This window comes from Pogona vitticeps, chromosome 3 (assembly GCF_051106095.1).
Source record: "Pogona vitticeps strain Pit_001003342236 chromosome 3, PviZW2.1, whole genome shotgun sequence".
Lineage (NCBI taxonomy): Eukaryota > Metazoa > Chordata > Lepidosauria > Squamata > Agamidae > Pogona > Pogona vitticeps.
Genome location: NC_135785.1, coordinates 102865582 through 102884084, shown reverse-complemented (window position 1 = coordinate 102884084; position 18503 = coordinate 102865582). Strand labels below are relative to the sequence as shown.

Sequence of the window (18503 nt, the reverse complement as noted above, 5' to 3'; positions counted from 1 at the left end):
CGCCGCAGGCTTTCCCGGGGTTCGCAGCAAGTGTCGCCTTTCTCCTCCACTGCATGGCTTCTCTGCTGCCATGGGAGGCTTTCCTGGGACTTGCCCCAGTCACTGCCTTTCTCTGCCGCCATCTGCTGCCGGGCTAGGGTTTCCGCACTGCCGACGCACTCTTTCCCAGCCCTAGGATAGCCTACCAGGAAAGCCTCCCATGGTGGCGGAGAAGCCGCGCAATGGGGGAGAAAGGTGGCGCTTGTGGCGAACCCAGGAAAGCCTACGGCAGTGGCACTAGAAGCTCGGGGGGCTGAGCCCACCTGGGGTGGTCTGGCGGCTTGTCTCCCGGCGGCGGTAGCAGCAGCGGTGGAAGCCCAGGAGGCTGAGCCTCCCTTTTCCTAACCGTTGGGGAGAAAGAGCTACAAAGAAGCAGCCTATTCGCCACCAACAGTTTGAATTTCCCGCTGTTTTCCCCTGCCTTTTTTGTTCGTATCTTGAAGCTCTGTCCGCAAGTAGAAGCAAAATTTTGTAGCCAGAGGTGTTCGTAAATTGGATCATTCGTAGGTAGGGACGTTTGTAAGTAGAGCTTCCACTGTACATATTTTAATGATTGGCTCAGGCATGGGGAGTCTCCGGCACCCACTAGTTGTCTCTCCATCACAGGTTGCATTCCCACACTCTAATTTCCCTGCTCAGCATTTGAACACAGCTTTACACTTTTGAGCAGAGAAAATATCTACGTTGATCAGCAGACACAGCTGTATGCTGTTGTATGAGAGTGACTGGAAAAAATATGTGTACATATATGTGTATGAGAACAGCATCAGTTGGTGTATGTTGATGACTGGTGTGGGTTATCATTGGGGTGACGCCTCACCCAACTGCTGGCATGTATGACCCCCTAAGATTTTTTTTGGGTGGCAATGTGTATTTTGGGTTAAAAAGGTCCTTCACCCCAGGTTAGGATCCCACGCCACCCATACCTTTTCCCAGATTTAAGTTTTTTTTTTTAAAAAAATACTTCCATTTAGAAATCCCCTTTGTGCCTTCTTGAGGGTAATTTTGCCATGTTTTAAATTTTTCCCTGGCCCCCCATCTACATTGTTTTTTAAAAAATGACCACTAGAGGGCACAAGGGGACTTTATTATTAAAACAAAATTTTCATTTTAATTGAACCCATTTTTCAGTTAACAAAAGCATTGTAGTAACTTATACAATATATAATCACAGCTTGAAATGTTTTAAAACAAATAAAAATATGCAAATTAACACGTTTAGGTTTGCCCTTTTAGGAGGACAGGCATAGGGCTGCCAGTAAATGTGAAAAATTAGTTCCTTTGAGATCACTCACTCCATTTTAACAATCCCTTTAAAGATAATCTGTGGATGTTGCTTAATTTAATATTTTTGGTAGGAAAACAAGATGGGATATTACATATTTGAAAACAGTAGTTGAGAATGACATACTTGAGCTTCAACATCTGTGATAATCTCACAGAACTCTGCTGAGTGAGTTCAGGATCTATAGTGATCTGAAATAAATGGAAATACCTGCCATTATCTCATATGTTGAATTCAGTCCCCAAAAGTTAAAGCACTGTTAACAGTAAAAATGTGTAGATTACATCAGTGGTTCTTAACGTGGGCGATAATGCCCCCCAGGGGGCGATTTCATTTTTCAGGGGGGCGGTAGAATGAAAAGGGGCGGCGTGGGGGTGCTGGAGCAGAAGGGGGGCGGTAGGGGGGCGCTGGAGCAAGCCAAACCTATGAAGATGGCTGCAGCCTTTTTACAGTGTGCATGAATATATATTTTCCTTCAATTTTAATTTAGTTTCAGACTTTTTGTCTTGAAATTTTTAGTTCCTGCATTTGTTTTTATGCCCTTTTTATATTTCTTTTTGAGTCTTAAAATTCACTTGCAACTAAATCATTAAATGTTACTTTTTGGGGGGCATTTCATTTTTTTGGAATTTAATTTTGTTTTCAGGGGTCATTGAATTTAAGTGTCATAAATAAATAAATAAATAAATAAATAAATAAATAAATAAATAAATAAATAAATAAATAAATAAATAAATAAATAAATAAATAAATATATCATCACTGTGGGGAGGGGGGCGATGATAACTTCCTCAATGGGTCAAGGGGGCGTTTCTTTCAAAAAGGTTAAGAACCACGGGATTACATAAAAAGCAAGACAGACTGGATAAACAGGTTAATCGTTCATAAATATGAATGTTTTACTAAAAACAAATATGAATTAATCACAGAGTAGGAGAGAATTTCATTAAGTGGCAGAGATAAGTGCTGACTACTACAAAGATGAATCTCAGTTCCTTGTAGACGTTTCAGAATGAAGTCTTCTGTCTTTTAATTGTTTCTCCAAAGTAGCCAAAAAACCCCAACAACTTAGAATAAGCCTACTATCAGTCAGATAGCTCATCATCCTTATACCATGATAAGCAACATCAGTCTGTACAGTTTGCTCTGTGGTCCCATGCAATGTATATTTAGTTGGATTCTTCTAACAGAACCTGAGCTTGCATTCAATTCCTCTTTTCCCATATTATGATCAGATGTTTACAGCCTGGTATATGTATTAAATCACCAGAGAAAATGTGTGAGAACTTTATTTATAATTAAGAGACTAAAGAATTAAGTCATTTTTATTTTATTTTATAGGCCATTTTTCTCCCAATAAGGGGACTAAAGACGGCTCAGAGAATTAAAAATGCAATAAAATTGTATGTTTATATTTCCAAAAAGTTAATTCCTAATATATATCAAGGGAAAAAATACCTTTCCCTTCTCTCACCCTGATGTGGTGAATCACCTAAATGTGAGACCGAAGTATTTTGGAAAACTTGTGAAGTCGTCTTTACAATTGGATCAAAATGCTGTAGAACTGCTGTTTACAGTGGATAAAAAAGTTTACACATCCCTGTTAAAATGTCAAGTGTCTTATGATGTAAAACAAATGAGACAAAAGATAAACCATTTCAGAACTTTTTCCACCTTTAATGAGACGTATGAACTATACAACTCAGTTGAACAACAAATTGAAATCTTTTAGGTGGAGGGAAGTAAAAATAAAAAATTGAAATAATACGGTTGCATCTGTGTGCACACCCTTAATACTTTGTTGAAGCATCTTTTGATTTTATTACAGCACTCAGCCTTTTTGGGTATGAGTCTATCAGTAAGGAGCAATCAAGCAAAATAAGTTTATTGCGTGGCACACAGCCCATTGCAACATACATCAGATAAAACAATATAAAATGATATAAACAATATAATATAGTAGAATAAAATATTAAAAGCCATTTAAGATCAGGTTGATTTTTATTACAGCACAAAATTTTAGCATCTAAGAAGAGGATAAAGACAGATGGAAAACATTAACCAATGCCAGCAGCAAGCACCTATCGCAAAGGGAATAACCCGAAAGATACAGTTACTTAGGCATTGACTTAATTGGTAGAAGCAGGGGATACAGATTTCATTTTTATCAATGTAGAGATAAACTGTGCCATATGGAAAGTGACAAATTTGGGCATGTTGTTCGACCAGTCCGGTTCCTGGGCAGCCCAGATTGACTTTACAAAGCAGAAGTTTGAAAAAGCTATGTTTGGTATAATGGTTGTTGTGGGTTTTGTGGGCTCCTTGGCCGTGTTCTGAAGGTTGTTCTTGCTAACGTTTCGCCATTCTCTGTGGCCGGCATCTTCAGAGGACTGCACCCAGAGCACAGAGTGCTGTCCTCTGAAGATGCTGGCCACAGAGACTGGTGAAACGCTAAGAAGAACAACCTTCAGAGCCCGAAAAACCCACAACAACCATTAGATCCCGGCCATGAAAGCCTTCACGAATATATGTTTGGTATACTTAGATTCTATAGAACTAAAGGAAGGCATTTGGTCCCACTCCTCTGTGAAATTTACAAAATCAAGCAACTTTCCCAGATCCTGTATGGTGCTGAAATATGGGGAACTGGAAACCTATCCTCCTTAAAAGTAATCCAAAGTAAATTTGCTCGATTACTCCTTGCTTGATTAGTCCCCCCTTCAACCCCCTCAGCGTTTCTTAGATTGGAACTGGTTTGTTGTTTAGTCGTTAAGTCATGTCCGACTCTTCGTGACCCCATGGACCAGAGCACGCTAGGCCCTCCTGTCTTCCACTGCCCCCCGGAGTTGGGTCATATTCATGTTGATGACATTCAATGACACTGTCGAACCATCTTGTCCTCTGTTGTCCCTTTCTCCTCTTGCCCTCACACTTTCCCAACATCAGTGTCCTTTTCCAGGGAGTCTTCTCTTCTCATGAGATGGCCAAAGTATTGGAGCCTCAGCTTCAGGATCTGTCCTTCCAGTGAGCACTCTGGGTTGATTTCCTTCAAAATGGATAGGTTTGTTCTCTTTGCAGTCCAGGGGACTCTCAAGAGTCTCCTCCAGCACCACAATTCAAAAGCATTAATTCTTCAGCGGTCAGCCTTCTTTATGGTCCGGCTCTCACTTCCATACATCACTTCTGGAAAAACCATAGTTTTGACTATGCGGACCTTTGTTGGCAAGGTGATGTCTCTGCTTTTTAAGATGTTGTCTAGGTTTGTCATCTTTTTCCTCCCAAGAAGCAGGCATATTTTCATTTTGTGGCTGCTGTCCCCATCTGGAGTGATCATGGAGCCCAGGAAAATCTGTCACTACCTCCATATCTTCCCCTTCTATTTCCCAGGAGGTGATAGGACCAGTGGCCATGATCTTAGTTTTTTATGTTAAGCTTCAGACCATTTTTACCCTTTTCTCTTTCATCTTTATTAAGAGGTTCCTTAATTTCTCCTCACTTTCTACCATCAGAGTGGTATCGTCTGCATATCTGACATTATTGATATTTCTTCCGGCAACTGGTACTAATGTCAATAATGACATTAGCCTACAAGTTAATAATTTATTTCTGGCTGCAAATTTTGTTCATAACTCAGTCAGAATTTTTAATAGCATCATATGAGGAGATGAATCTTGCATCATGAAAATTCTTTACATTGCAACTATTAGTATGGCACATCTTGACTTGGCAATATATGCCCACTTTTCTTTTCAAAAATATTCCAAATCTGTCAGATTGCAAGGGCATCTCCTGTGCACAGCCCTCTTCAGATCACCCCATAAATATTCTATCGGATTCAGGTGTGAGCTCTGGCTGGTCTATTCCAAGACGTTAATCTGGTGAAGCCACTCCTTTGTTGATTTGAATGTATGCTTTGGGTCATTGTCATGCTGAAATATGGTTCCTTCTCATGTTCAGCTTTCTAGCAGAAGCCTAAAGGTTTTGTGCCAATATTGACTGGCATTTGGAACTGTTCATAATTCCCTCTACTTTGAGTAACATCACTGTCCCAGCTGAAGAAGAACACCCCCAAGGCATGGTGCTTCACTGTGGGTATGGTGTTCTTTTGGTAATGTGTAGTGTTGTTTTTGTGCCAGACATATCTTTTGGAAGTAGAGCTGAAAAGTTCAACCTTGGTTTCATCAGAACATAACACTTTTCCCCACAGGCCTTTGGGAGACTTCAGATTTTTATTTTTTGCAAAATTTAGCCAGGCTTCGATGTTTTTCTTCATAAGAAAAGGCTTCCGTCTTGCCATTCTGCCCCATAGCCCAGACATATGAAGAATACGGGAGATTGTTGTCACATGTACCGCACAGAACTTCCCAGATATTCCTGCACCTCCTTTAATGTTCCTGTAGGCCTCTTGGCAGCCTCCCTGACCACTTTTCTTCTAATCTTTTCATCAATTTTGCAGGGACGTCCAGTTCTTGGTAATCTCACTGTTGTGCCATATTTTCTCCACTTGATTATGACTGTCTTCACAGTGTTCCATGGAATAGCTAATGCCTTGGAAATTCTTTTGTACCCTTCTCCTGACTGATACTTTTTAACGATGAGATCTGTCTAATGCATTGGAAGCTCTCCGCGGCCCATGGTTTCTGCTGTAGGATATGACTAAGAAAATGTCAGGAAAGACCTACTAGTATAGCTGATCTTGATTTGGGATTCCTCTGAGGCACTTTAAATGATGGCAGGGATGCACTGACTCCTGCTTATCATGAGTTTGAATGTGACTGACACAGCTGCATCCCCAGTTATAAGAGGGTGTGCACACAGATACAACCATATTATTTCAGATTTTTATTTTTGTTTCCCTCCACCTAAAAGGTTTCAGTTTGTTGTTCAACTGGGTTGTATAGTTCATAAGTCTCCTTAAAGGTGGAAAAAGTTCTGAAATGATTTATTTTTGTCTCATTTTTTTACATCACAGACACTTGACATTTTAACAGGGATGTGTAAACTTTTTATATCCACTGTATTTTTGGGAAGAACTTTATTCTTCCAGCAGTGAATGTAGAAGGTTTGAAAGACTTTTAAATACCTTTAAAGTGTGAATCTTTGAATAAACTTTGTACAGTACTAGACTTATGCTGTTACTGACCAACTTCCAACAGACCTACGCAGCAAATTTGCAGATGACTGTCCCAGAATCTGTTTCATTTGATGAACATGGGATTATGGGATTTGGAGTAGTGATTTGTAAAAGGTGTGGAAGATACTGGACTAGAATAGTTTGAAAGATTCATGTTTTGTACTTAGCATAGCCACCTTCTTTCTCTTTCTAGCACAAATTAATGTGATTTATTTAATAATAAATGGTCGGTTGCTTGCCAAAGACAAGTAATGAGATTGACACATGGATATTTTTAAAATGCTACCTCTAAAACAGCAGTCCCTTATACTTAAGGCTCCCTTTGTAGCACACTTAGTAAATTATGAGGGATTATTAGCATTTTTATAGAGGTCACCACAAACTGGCTTGTACAGTACAAGATAAGGGTTCCTTTGTTTGTGAGATCTTCTCCCTTCTCTCTGTGGAGAAAGGGAACTAGAATTTCTCAAAATGTGCTAAGCGTAACAGGCAGAAGTGGCAAGACTTTCTGCTTTGGATTGCTGTGAAGCCCAGTGCAATCTATCATCTCCTGCTGTGAGTTCTCTAGCACAGAGGTCATCAATGGTTCACGGTAAAGGTTCCCCTTGACGTTTAGTCCAGTCGTGTCCGACTCTAGGGCGTGGTGCTCATCCCTGTCTCCAAGCCGTAGAGCCAGCGCGACTAGACACGGAATGCCGTTACCTTCCCACTGTGGTGGTACCTATTTATCTACTTGCATTTACATGCTTTCGTACTGCAAGGTTGGCAGGAGAGTAATCTCCAACTTGGTGTAATTAAGCAACTGTTGCCTGTTTTGCAAATTCTGTTGGCTAAATTGACATTTCTTCTATGCAGTCCAATTTTTTAAATTAGCCAGCATTGCATTTTCTGTCTTACACAATGTTTTAACATAAATCTGCACATTTGAAACTTATTTTTAAACAGTATAACATTTTGTGGCAGATTCTCATAGTCCCACTTAAAAGAAATTTCTCCGTTACACCATGAGTGAGGTTTAGTGACTGAAATGATTAACTTCGACTCGTGTTTGGCCATAGAAACTCACTGGAAGGGATGCTGGTAAAATCACTCCTTAAATATCTCACTTACCTTGAAAAGCCTATTAGGATCACTGTAAGGCAGTTCTGATTTGATGACACATAACACACACACTGGAGGAAGGTAAGGATTCACTAGCTTTCTTGTCAGCTTTCTTTTATTGCCTAAATCCCTGTTAGTACTTTGGGGAGCTTTACCCATTCCACTAGAATTGTCTCCTCTCCCTCCATTCCTCCTTTAATATGTGGAATAGGCTAAACCCTACGGTGATACTATGTCAAAAGGAGGTGGTTGCACATTCTCCAACAGATCAAAAAAAAAAAAAAAGAATTAGTGGTAAATAGCTGGAATTTGTCACAGTATATTCTTTATTCACACTCCTCCTACCCCCACTAATAGGTTTCTCAGTCTAAGTTTGAACTTTATATCACAATTCATATCTTTACTTACCCTTATGTTTTTAGAGCTACTAGAATTTCCAGATGACCCATCCAGTGTTCCTGAAAGCAATAAGAAATCCACAAATTCACAAGGTGATAAATCAAAAGAAAACACACGGAAGATATTTAGTGGACCAAAGAGGGTAAGGAGTCACTTTGAAATCATCCTGCCATTATTTGGCTATTCCTTTATTTAAAGAGCAGTTGTAACATCTAGCAGAGCAGTTTACCATAGTACATCTTTAAGGAAAATGCATGAGGAAAATAGAATAATATGATGAAAAAACCTTCTAATCTTCCGAGGTTGGTAAAATGAGTACCCAGCTCGCTGGGGTGGCAATGTGTAGCCTGCATAACTAACTTGTAAACCGCCCAGAGAATGCTTGAAGCACTATGGGGCGGTATATAAGCAGCACGCTTTGCTTTTTGCTTTTTAGGACATTATAATATGCTGCTTACCCTTCATGACTTCAATGCATATACACTGTACATTCAATTCCTCTTCTTGTGGAACATTTTCTGTTTGTTCCCATGTATACCATGAACTGACACACTTTACCTCTGTTTTCTCCTGTACATTTTATATATTGTATAATAGATTTGTCCTCTCATATTTTACAGTTGCAGTTATGTTAAGCTAGTCATAGATTGATATTTTTAGTCATTTCTACACCTGCTGGATGAGAGTCTCTTAAGTAAAGATGAACCCAGAGCCTCTTGTATCCAAAGTATGTGGTTTGTCAGTGAGCTATGATGCTTTCTTCCTCACCTTTACTGTTATGCTATTCTAGGATATTGTAAGACAGGCTGTATGAGAACTTGTATGTTAAACCTTTTGATGGTTATATATTTATTCATTAGAGAAAATTCTGTGGAACCTTCTGAGTTTTAGCTGCCTTAAATTAAGCTGTGTTCTAGATAATGTTTACTTTTAGAATTTCTTAACAATTCAAGTGTAATTTTGATTGGGGAAATAAATAATGGTTGGTTAGTAAACCAAGTACAGTGGGGTCTTGACTTGAGAACTTAATCCGTATTGGAAGGCGGTTCTCAAGTCAAAAAGTTCTCAGGTCAAATCTGCATTTCCCATAGGAATGCATTGAAAACCATTTGATCCGTATCTGCTCTTTTCCGTCCATAGAAACTAATGGGAAGCTGCTATTCTGCCTTCGACCACTAGAGGGGGATATTTTGTTTCTTTTTTTCTTAGGTCAAGAAAGGTTCAGGGAAGGCAGGGAAAATACAGTCCAGGCAGTACCAGGCAGTCTGAAGACTCCCAATCCACTCTCTAAATGCTGGGAGGAGTGAGGAAGCAGACAGGCACCCTTTTCACTGGCCAACAGTTAACTGAAAGTTCAAATTTTGCACTTTCCCTGCCTCCCACGTGGTTTTTTTCAGTTCTTAACTCAAATCTAAGTATGTAAGTCAAGTCAATATTTTCCTATGAGAGCGGTTCTTAAGTCAAAATGTTCTTAACTCGAGCCGTTCTTAAGTCAAGACCCCACTGTACAGTGGTGCCCAGAGGATGAACCTAAAGGTAGGGAAAACAATAAAGTTGCAGAAAATGAAAAAAAAAATGGAAAGTTACATTGCATGAGCTTAGTCTATTCAGGGAACTTAGGTCTTCTTGTTAGAAGTTCCTCTTGCTTTCTTCAGTTTTGTAGAGGTAAATATTTCAGTATTTGAAAGAAATTATAGCACACTCCTAATCTTTTGCATAAGGAAACAGCTCTGTGTTATCTTGCATTTGAATACAAGAAGTGAATGGCAGTGCTATTTTTTGAATTTAACAAAAAAGTGTAAAATGCACGTTGAAAGATATTTAAAACCTGAAATATTTTGAGTAACAGAATACACAAAATGTTAAATAATTTGAGATACATGTTCATATAAGTCAGTTCTTTTACAAACCATGTACATAACTATTTATGTTCCAAATGCTAATTCTTAATTCTGTTTTTCAGTCACCGACAAAAGCTGTATATAATGCTAGACATTGGAATCAGCCAGAATCTGAGACTCTTCCAGCACCACCAGTGCTGAAAAATCCAAATGTCCCAGTGAGTAGAGTATTTTCTCTTTGTCCTCTTCCATGACCTAACATCATTTGTTGTGATCAGGATGAAGCATCTGAGAAATGGCTGCAAATTACAGTAGGAAACTTCAGAACTGGTAATCAGTGAGTTTATACCTAGAGAACTTGTTGAAAAACAGCCCCAACTGTTGGTTTGTGGGTAGGTGAGAAATTTATGTGTACATTTATGCATACTTAAACCTTTATTTTAAAAGGGCAGGAACGTCAGTTCGTCAAAAAAAAAAAAAACCCTCTCATTCATTGATGTGGGATATTATTTTCTGTATCCACAATTCAAATGCCATGAGATGGCCCGATACTGCTATACAGTATCATGCTCACATTGCTAGCAGGACAAAGATGCCACTTTACATAGCAAATGGCAGCCTGAATTTTAGCAATACCAGGGATACAACAGTGGTCCCCAACCTTTTTGACACCACGGGGGTGGGCAAGGGGAGGGGAGAGGAGGATGGGGTCCGTGCATAGCAGACCTGGGCAAAGTGTGGCTGCGGGCCACATACGGCCTGTGAGCCACTCCTGTCTGCCCCTCCAGTTGTCGCTCCAGTCTGGCCCGCCCGTCGCTGCTGAGTGAGCCAGAGCTCCGGCTCCGGTCACCCAGCACAGCACTAAGCAAAACTCATGAGATCTGACGCTGGGATCTCATGAGTTTTGACTGTTACTCTTGAGCCACAGGCTGCGGAGCCTGCGGCTCAAGAGGCCAGAAGTGATCCTTGCACAGGCGATGTGATGACGCATCACTTTGCCTGTCCGGATAGAAGACAATCGAAGAGGAAGGCTGTGGAGGAACGGAGGACAGGTGAGTTCACTCAGTGTCGGGTTTTTCCCCTCCCCCCCTGTGGTGAACGAATTACATTAAATCTTTCAAGGTAAAAAGAACGCCAATATTATAAATTCCAGAACAGTTCCAAAGATGTTCCGGCTTTTTAACTTATATATTGCTAGGTCAAACTTAGTTACTGCTCATATTTAATTACAAATATTAACCAAAGTGCTCAAAAATACTTGATAAGGAATAGTTCAGAAGGTGTATTCTTTGGTTTCTATGTTGCTAGATCGTGTTTATTTACTGCACATATTTGACTAAAACATTAACCAAAATAGATAATTTCCTTCCTTGGTGCTGAAAAATCCCCGACAGCAATAATTCCCATGTTTATTCTCTGGCTGATAAGTTCTATTGTGAGTTTGAGATTGGCAGATGAACAGGTCTATACACATTTGGTTACTGCTGACTTGAAAGACAGTGAACCACATAGAAGATCCTTGAGATATTAGTAGAATGGGGACTGCCTCTTTAGACAGGACAGGTTGTGCAGTTGCACTAGAAAGATGCTTAAATGCATGATCCTTTGATATTTAGATAGAATTAAATCAAAATATTAGTTGGAAGAATTTACTATGCATGAAGTGCATGTAGCGGATTGGAGGCAGTGAACGATACCGCCAAATTGAGGTTAGTGCAGAAGTAAAGTACTGTATGCTAAATTCAAAGAAGGCAATTCAGCCATATTTTGTAGTTACATCAAGATATCTTGCAAGAGACATCCTGTAAAATCTGCACATATTATATTAGTGTCAAATTACTAGAGGCGAGAATTGTAAGCAGAAGATATTACTGTTGTACAGCCAAGAATGAAAGTACAAAATGGTTCTATTAGGGGGGAAATGTTTTGAATGGCTTGATTCCCTAACTTTTTTGGAGTGAGAGAATAAAAAGAGACAGCTACCAGCTGCAGATGTTTTAAAATGTGATGTATATCTGTTCATCTTTGTCTTCTAATTTTAAAAATAATTTTTATTGTGCAAAAATATGCTGTTAGGAAAAAAGGTCAGTTTGATTATACACCAAATATACTTAACAGTTAGTCAGAAAAAAACCCCAAATATCTCCTTTCCCATTTGATCCCTTAGGTTCTTCTTCGTGGCCTCTGTGAATGCACACTGATGGGTTAAGTCTGCACTTGTGCAGAGGCCTCGGAACATTCTAGAGCTTAAAGTAACATTTTTGGCCCCTCCCCCCAGGACCTCATGGTCCGCCCGCCCTAACAGTTACCTCAGTTCTTATTTTTCCGCTGCTGTAAGAGGTCTCGATTCTTAGAGCTCCTTCTCATTCTAAAGAAGCATCAGACTGCTAAGATTCTAAAAGACGAAATCGGCTTCCTCACAACAACTTTGGATCACCTCATGGGCATTGCAAGCCCCATCCCCGCTGTTTGCGGGACCGACTGCTGCAGCTGAGATTTCTGCAGTTATTTAAGCCGCCCCCTCCTCAGTGCCTTCTAGCCCTGGCTTGCCTCCAGACAACGCGATTGCCACTGGGCTCTGAGCCTCAAGGCTCCCCAGACGTCAGCACCATCGTGAGAAAGAAGGCTTAAAGGCACTATTTACCTGCCTGATACTGAGGAGGGTGAGCCTCCGAGGCATTCGGGGCTCAAAGGCTTTGAAAGACCTAAGGCTTGCAAGCATAGGTCTAAGAACTACAGAGAAAAGTCTCGGTACCAATCACTTTCCTGATACCAGGAAACAAGAAACGACAATACCATGGTGCATCTGAATCCGACAACTCTCCATCTCCTGATACCAAAAGACATAAGAAGAGATGGTACCATGGAGCCTCCCTGGTACAGGAGGTTAAAACATGCTGGTACCATGCCTTGGTACCAAGCGGAAGGCTAAAACTTGCTGGTACCAGGAGGTTAAAACATGCTGGTACCATGCCTTGGTACCAAGCGGAAGGTTCCAACATGCTGGTACCAGGAGGTTAAAACATGCTGGTACCATGCCTTGGTACCAAGAGGAAGGCTAAAATTTGCTGGTATCAGGAGGTTAAAACATGCTGGTACCATGCCTTGGTACCAAGCGGAAGGTTAAAGCATGCTGGTACCAGGAGGTTAAAACATGCTGGTACCATGCCTTGGTACCAAGCGGAAGGTTAATGCATGCTGGTACCAGGAGGTTAAAACATGCTGGTACCATGCCTTGGTACCAAGCGGAGGGCTAAAACTTGCTGGTACCAGGAGGTTAAAACATGCTGGTACCATGCCTTGGTACCAAGCGGAAGGCTAAAACTTGCTGGTACCAGGAGGTTAAAACATGCTGGTACCATGCCTTGGTACCAAGCGGAAGGCTAAAGCATGCTGGTACCAGGAGGTTAAAACATGCTGGTACCATGCCTTGGTACCAAGAGGAAGGTTAAAGCATGCTGGTACCAGGAGGTTAAAACATGCTGGTACCATGCCTTGGTACCAAGCGGAGGGCTAAAACTTGCTGGTACCAGGAGGTTAAAACATGCTGGTACCATGCCTTGGTACCAAGCGGAAGGCTAAAACTTGCTGGTACCAGGAGGTTAAAACATGGTGGTACCATGCCTTGGTACCAAGCGGAAGGCTAAAACTTGCTGGTACCAGGAAGTTAAAACATGCTGGTACCATGCCTTGGTACCAAGCGGAAGGGTCCAACATGCTGGTACCAGGAGGTTAAAACATGCTGGTACCATGCCTTGGTACCAAGAGGAAGGCTAACATTTGCTGGTACCAGGAGGTTAAAACATGCTGGTACCATGCCTTAGTACCAAGTGGAAGGCTAAAACATGTTGGTACCAGGAGGTTAAGACATGCTGTACTGTGCCACGGTACCAAGCAGAAGGTTAAAACAATATATGCCCATAAGAAACGCCTGGTACTGAGGAAGTATTCTTAAGAAAGATACTGAATACTGAGGATAATGAGGAAGGATACTGAAAAAGAAGCCAGAAGTCCCTTTTCACTTCTGACGCTCCACTTTCTTCTACTTCCCATGACTCTGACTCTGAGTCTTCTGACTCCACGGCACTAGACCACTCACTCCTAACCTGAATATGCCAGACTCTGATATTTGTGATGGCTTTCCTCCATCCCTCACTTTTGAATTTCATTTATGTTCTAACATGATACAGAGGATCGATGAGGCTCTTGATTTAACAGTTCATCAACTTCAAACAGAGTCTGATAAGGTTTATGCAGATATTGATTAGGCATCAGTGCCTTTCCTGGGCTTGTCCCTTATCCCATCTTTATTCCGCTTACTTCAGTAGACCTGGGAAAAGCCCTTCTCTGTCCCTGAAATGTCCAGGCTTGTAGAAAATCTTTACAAGACCTATGGTACCAATACAGATTTTTAACTAGGTATCCTCCTCCTTATGTGGTTGTGGACGCCACACAAGCCAGATCACGCTCGAGATCTACTACCACACCGAGCAGCGAGGAAGTTAGAAAGCTCATCTACATGGCAGCTATGGGTGCCTACCATATCAACCTCTCTAACCGTGCACTACCCTCTCTTCACGCAGCCCCAGCAGAACTTAAACTGAAAGGGCTTGCTCTCTATTAAGACGCCATGTCCCTCACTCGGCAAGAGAGTGTGATAGCGCATCACATTATCGAGGCCACCTCCAAACAACTCATGACTGGGGTAACCTTGTGAAGACACGATTGGCTTAGGTCAGCCAACATTTCTGATTATGTCAGATTTGGAATAGGGGACTTGCTCTTTGATGGCTCTAAGTTATTCGATCCCTAGATGGCCTTCAAAGAATGAGGAAAACAACATGGTCGTACAACGTTCAGCCTTATAGATCTCAAAAATTCCTATTGATGCATCAGTAATCTTATAGTGCATACTGACCTTATACTTCTCAACGAAGATATCTCCCTCAACAGTTGGCTCAATGTCACAATCCAATCAAAGTGACCATCCCCACCATTCCTATAGGAAGTCTGACAAAAAAAAAAATCCGACACTCTGACTCCCTCCCGCTTACCATCGCTCAATTCTGCGCCATCTTTCTGCATGGACCCACATCACTTCGGATGCCCGGGCTCTTTCCATCATCACCTATGGGTACACCATAGAGTTTTGGGATACACCACCTCAGCAGGTGATTTACACTCACTCTTCTACCACTTTATGAAACGAGGTAAAGATCCTTTTTGGAAAATAAGACATCTCTCCCGCCACTCCAGGTGGGGGCAGATCACTACGCCCCATTTTAGACCTAAAGGACCTGATTTTTCTTCATCAACCAGCACCGTTTTTGCATGGTGACCTTGGAACATATCCTTCCACTAATTCCACAAGGAGATTGGTTTACTTTGATAGACTTGAGTGATGCCTGCTTCCACATCTCCATCAGAAGCGATCATCGTGAATACCTCCGTTCTCTCTAGGAAGGCCCATTTTAGAGTTTAGCGCCTTGCCATTCAGCTCTCGACGACACCTCGAGTGTTCACATAGGGCCGTATTGGAATCTTGGCCGGCAAGAGCTTTTCCTTTCCCAGAATGGCACAGTCAAAATTTGTTCCCTGATATATCGCTCCCCTCCGTTGTCTTGGATCACAGCCCATGAGGCCCAAAATCTTCGGGGACTCATGATTTCCACCACGTCTGTCATAATGCCCGCAAGGCTCAAGATGCAGTCCCTACATGCCTGGTATCTGCCCTGTTTAACCCCATGACAAATACGTCCTATATACGCCTCCTGATTACTCATGAGCTTGCACACCAACCCTGCTGGTAATCAACCCAGAAGACTTGTCCCTGGAAAGACTGTTTGCTCCACTCCTACCTACCTCGAAAATCACAACAGACTCCAGTCTGGTCGGATGGGCAGCCCACTGTACCAGTCTTCATATCTACGATATCTGGTCAGTGAAATAAAACTTTCTCCTTTTAAAAAAAAAATAAAATAAATCTGGAATTGCTGGCCATCTTCAAAGCGTTTCAGGCGCTCCTACCTCTCAGCCTAGGCATGGCTGTCCAAGTTACTACAGATAATGCGACAGCAATGTACTACATCAACAAACAGGGAGACACCCATTTTCTTCCTCTACTGTACCTGACTGTTCAGTTTTGGGAGTGGTGTCTAGAATTCCACATCTTTCTGTCTGCTGTGCACATCTCCGCCCAGGACTACACATGGGCGGACCATCTGAGCAGGCGAACATACCAAATACACGAGAGGTCTCTGGACCATTGCACATTCCTCAGAATCTGCAAGAGATTTTTTGGCCTCCCTGCCATAGATGCCCTTGCAATTAAGGTGAACAGCTAGTGTGCCATCTATCTTTCATGGCCTGGACTAGGGGTAAACTCTCAAGGAGATACCCTCATGGTGCCCTGGAAGGGCTGCTTCATGTACATGTTCCCTCCAATACCTCTCCTACTGTGCATAATAGTGAAGATATGACATGACAATGCCACCGTGATCCTCATAGCCCCATACTGACCCATACGGCTGTGGTTCACAACGCTGCTGACAATGTCGTCAGGCTCCCTGAGACCCCCATCTATTCCTCATCTTCTGATCCAGAATCAAGGGAAAACGTACCATCCAGGTCTACAAGCTCTTCACCTCATGGCATGTAGAATTCCTCCTCAATAAACTCCATATTATCAAACTCCAGGAAGCCCTCTACCAATCAACTCTATTTCTGCAATTGGCTGCCATTTACCAAAATTACTACTCGCTACCCTAAATGAAGAGGTTTTCCCGTGGTACGGCAAACCTTTACCCTCCACGGGGCCAGTCTATACCACAGTGGGCTCTTCACACTGTTCTGAGTGCCTCTCGCGTTCATTGTTTGAGCCACTGACAGCAACTGCTGGACATTTGCTGACTTTCAAGGTTATTTCTTAGTTGCAGTTACTTCCAGTAGCACTTCAGGTGGATCCTCCCTTCCTACTTTGTCACCTGGACAAAGTTATACTGTACCCAGATGTCTCCTTCATACCCAAAGTTTCTACTGAGTTTCATGTTCGGCCGCCTATCAGTCTGCCCACTTTCTTTCCTAACTGCCTACAGATGTAGAGAGGTCTCTTCACCTGCTAGATGTTCGCAGAGCGTTATCGTTCTATGTTTACAGGACTGTTTTTTCCCCGCAAGTCTAATCACCTGCGCCCGGTGAATGCTCACTCTACCGGAACTTTAGCTACTTCTACAGCTTTTCCTCAAGGGTGTCCCGCTGTTAGACACCTGCACAGCTGCCATTTGGCCCGCACCGTCATCCTTCATCTTTCACTATTGACTGAATCCACAGGGCAAGGAGGATGTCATTTTCGGACGCGCGGTCCTGTCTGCTGTTTTGCCGTGACATCCCTCCTATCAGAGGCAAGCTTGCTAATCACCCATTAGTGTGCATTCACAGAGGCCACGAAGAAGAAAGAAAGGTTACTTACCTGTAACTTTGGTTCTTCGAGTGGTCCTCTGTGAATTCACATGTCCCGCCCGTCCTCCCCTCTTTCCGTCACGGTTGTCTCGCCTTTAGAGCAGCAGCGGAATTTGGGGAACTGAGGTAACTGTTAGGGCGGGCGGACCATGAGGTCCTGGGGGGAGGGGCCAAAAATGTTACTTTAAGCTCTAGAATGTTCCGAGGCCTCTGCACAAGTGCAGACTTAACCCATTAGTGTGAATTCACAGAGGACCACTTGAAGAACCAAAGTTACAGGTAAGTAACCTTTCTTTCTTCCCTACATTTTTATTAAATGCAAAATAATATTTTAAATATATATCAGTTAAAAGATAAATGTTAAGATTAAACATGTCATAGGGTTTACTTAGGGGATGTGGGGACCTTCAGGATTTTATTCTAAATATTCCCATGTGTACTTGAAAGGTTCATATTATTTCTCTCTGACTAGATCTAAGTAATAAAAGAAACCAAAATAATAAAATAAATATTAAAACCTATTGTTATTTCACATTCTTTACTTCTTCTGTTAATCTTTCAAATGAAACAGTATTCCGCACTCATTTATACCAGGCAGTCAAGGAAATAGCTGTAGTAGGAATGGGATTTTTAGATTTTTTGTAGCTGAAGAAGTCCTCAGAGGAGTTTCAGCGCGCACATCTGAGGCCCAGCTTATCAGATAGAATGGGTGGGACTTGCTAAACTCTTGCTAGAACTAGAAGCAGCTGTGAGATTCATGGTTTCTCTGCTTATTAGGCTTTAGGGGAAAAATCCTAAAGGGTATATAAATTTAATTATTTCCAACTGCTGAATTGTAGTTTCTTTTCTTGATAGAACAGGGTATATAAGATGACTGGTATAAGAGGAGAATAAAATAGAAGTAGTTTTTATACCACGTTTTCCAAATTTGCATTGTAGAAAGTAAAAATTGATTGCTAATATTTCTAATCATACCCAGTCCAGAAAATATGTATATCAGTTCTTTTACTGATATTTGATCTCTTTCCATATTCAGTGTATTGTTTTCTCTATTTTTATGTATAGGTGGCAGTAAATTTGTGATTCTTGTGATCTGTTTTTTTAACTAAATTGTGAGAACGTTATTATCTTCATTTTCACTATAGAAACTTTATAATAAGTAGAACTAAAAAACTTGAAACAATTATTTTGAATAGGTGAAAGGTATTTAGGTGTTTCATTTGCACTTCTGAAGGGTTGTGGTTAT

General features: G+C 41.5%; 1 protein-coding gene across 5 annotated transcripts in view; it reads left to right on the top strand.

Annotated features, from left to right (window-relative positions):
* Positions 1–18503, top strand: part of WAPL (WAPL cohesin release factor) — a 66816-nt gene that overhangs the window by 18449 nt on the left and 29864 nt on the right. For all 5 annotated transcript variants that reach the window (XM_020805956.3, XM_020805957.3, XM_072995110.2 and 2 more), the window contains 2 exons: positions 7982–8100; positions 9922–10017. In XM_020805956.3, coding sequence (XP_020661615.3) covers positions 7982–8100; positions 9922–10017 — 215 coding nt within the window. The remainder of the gene's footprint in view (positions 1–7981; positions 8101–9921; positions 10018–18503) is intronic.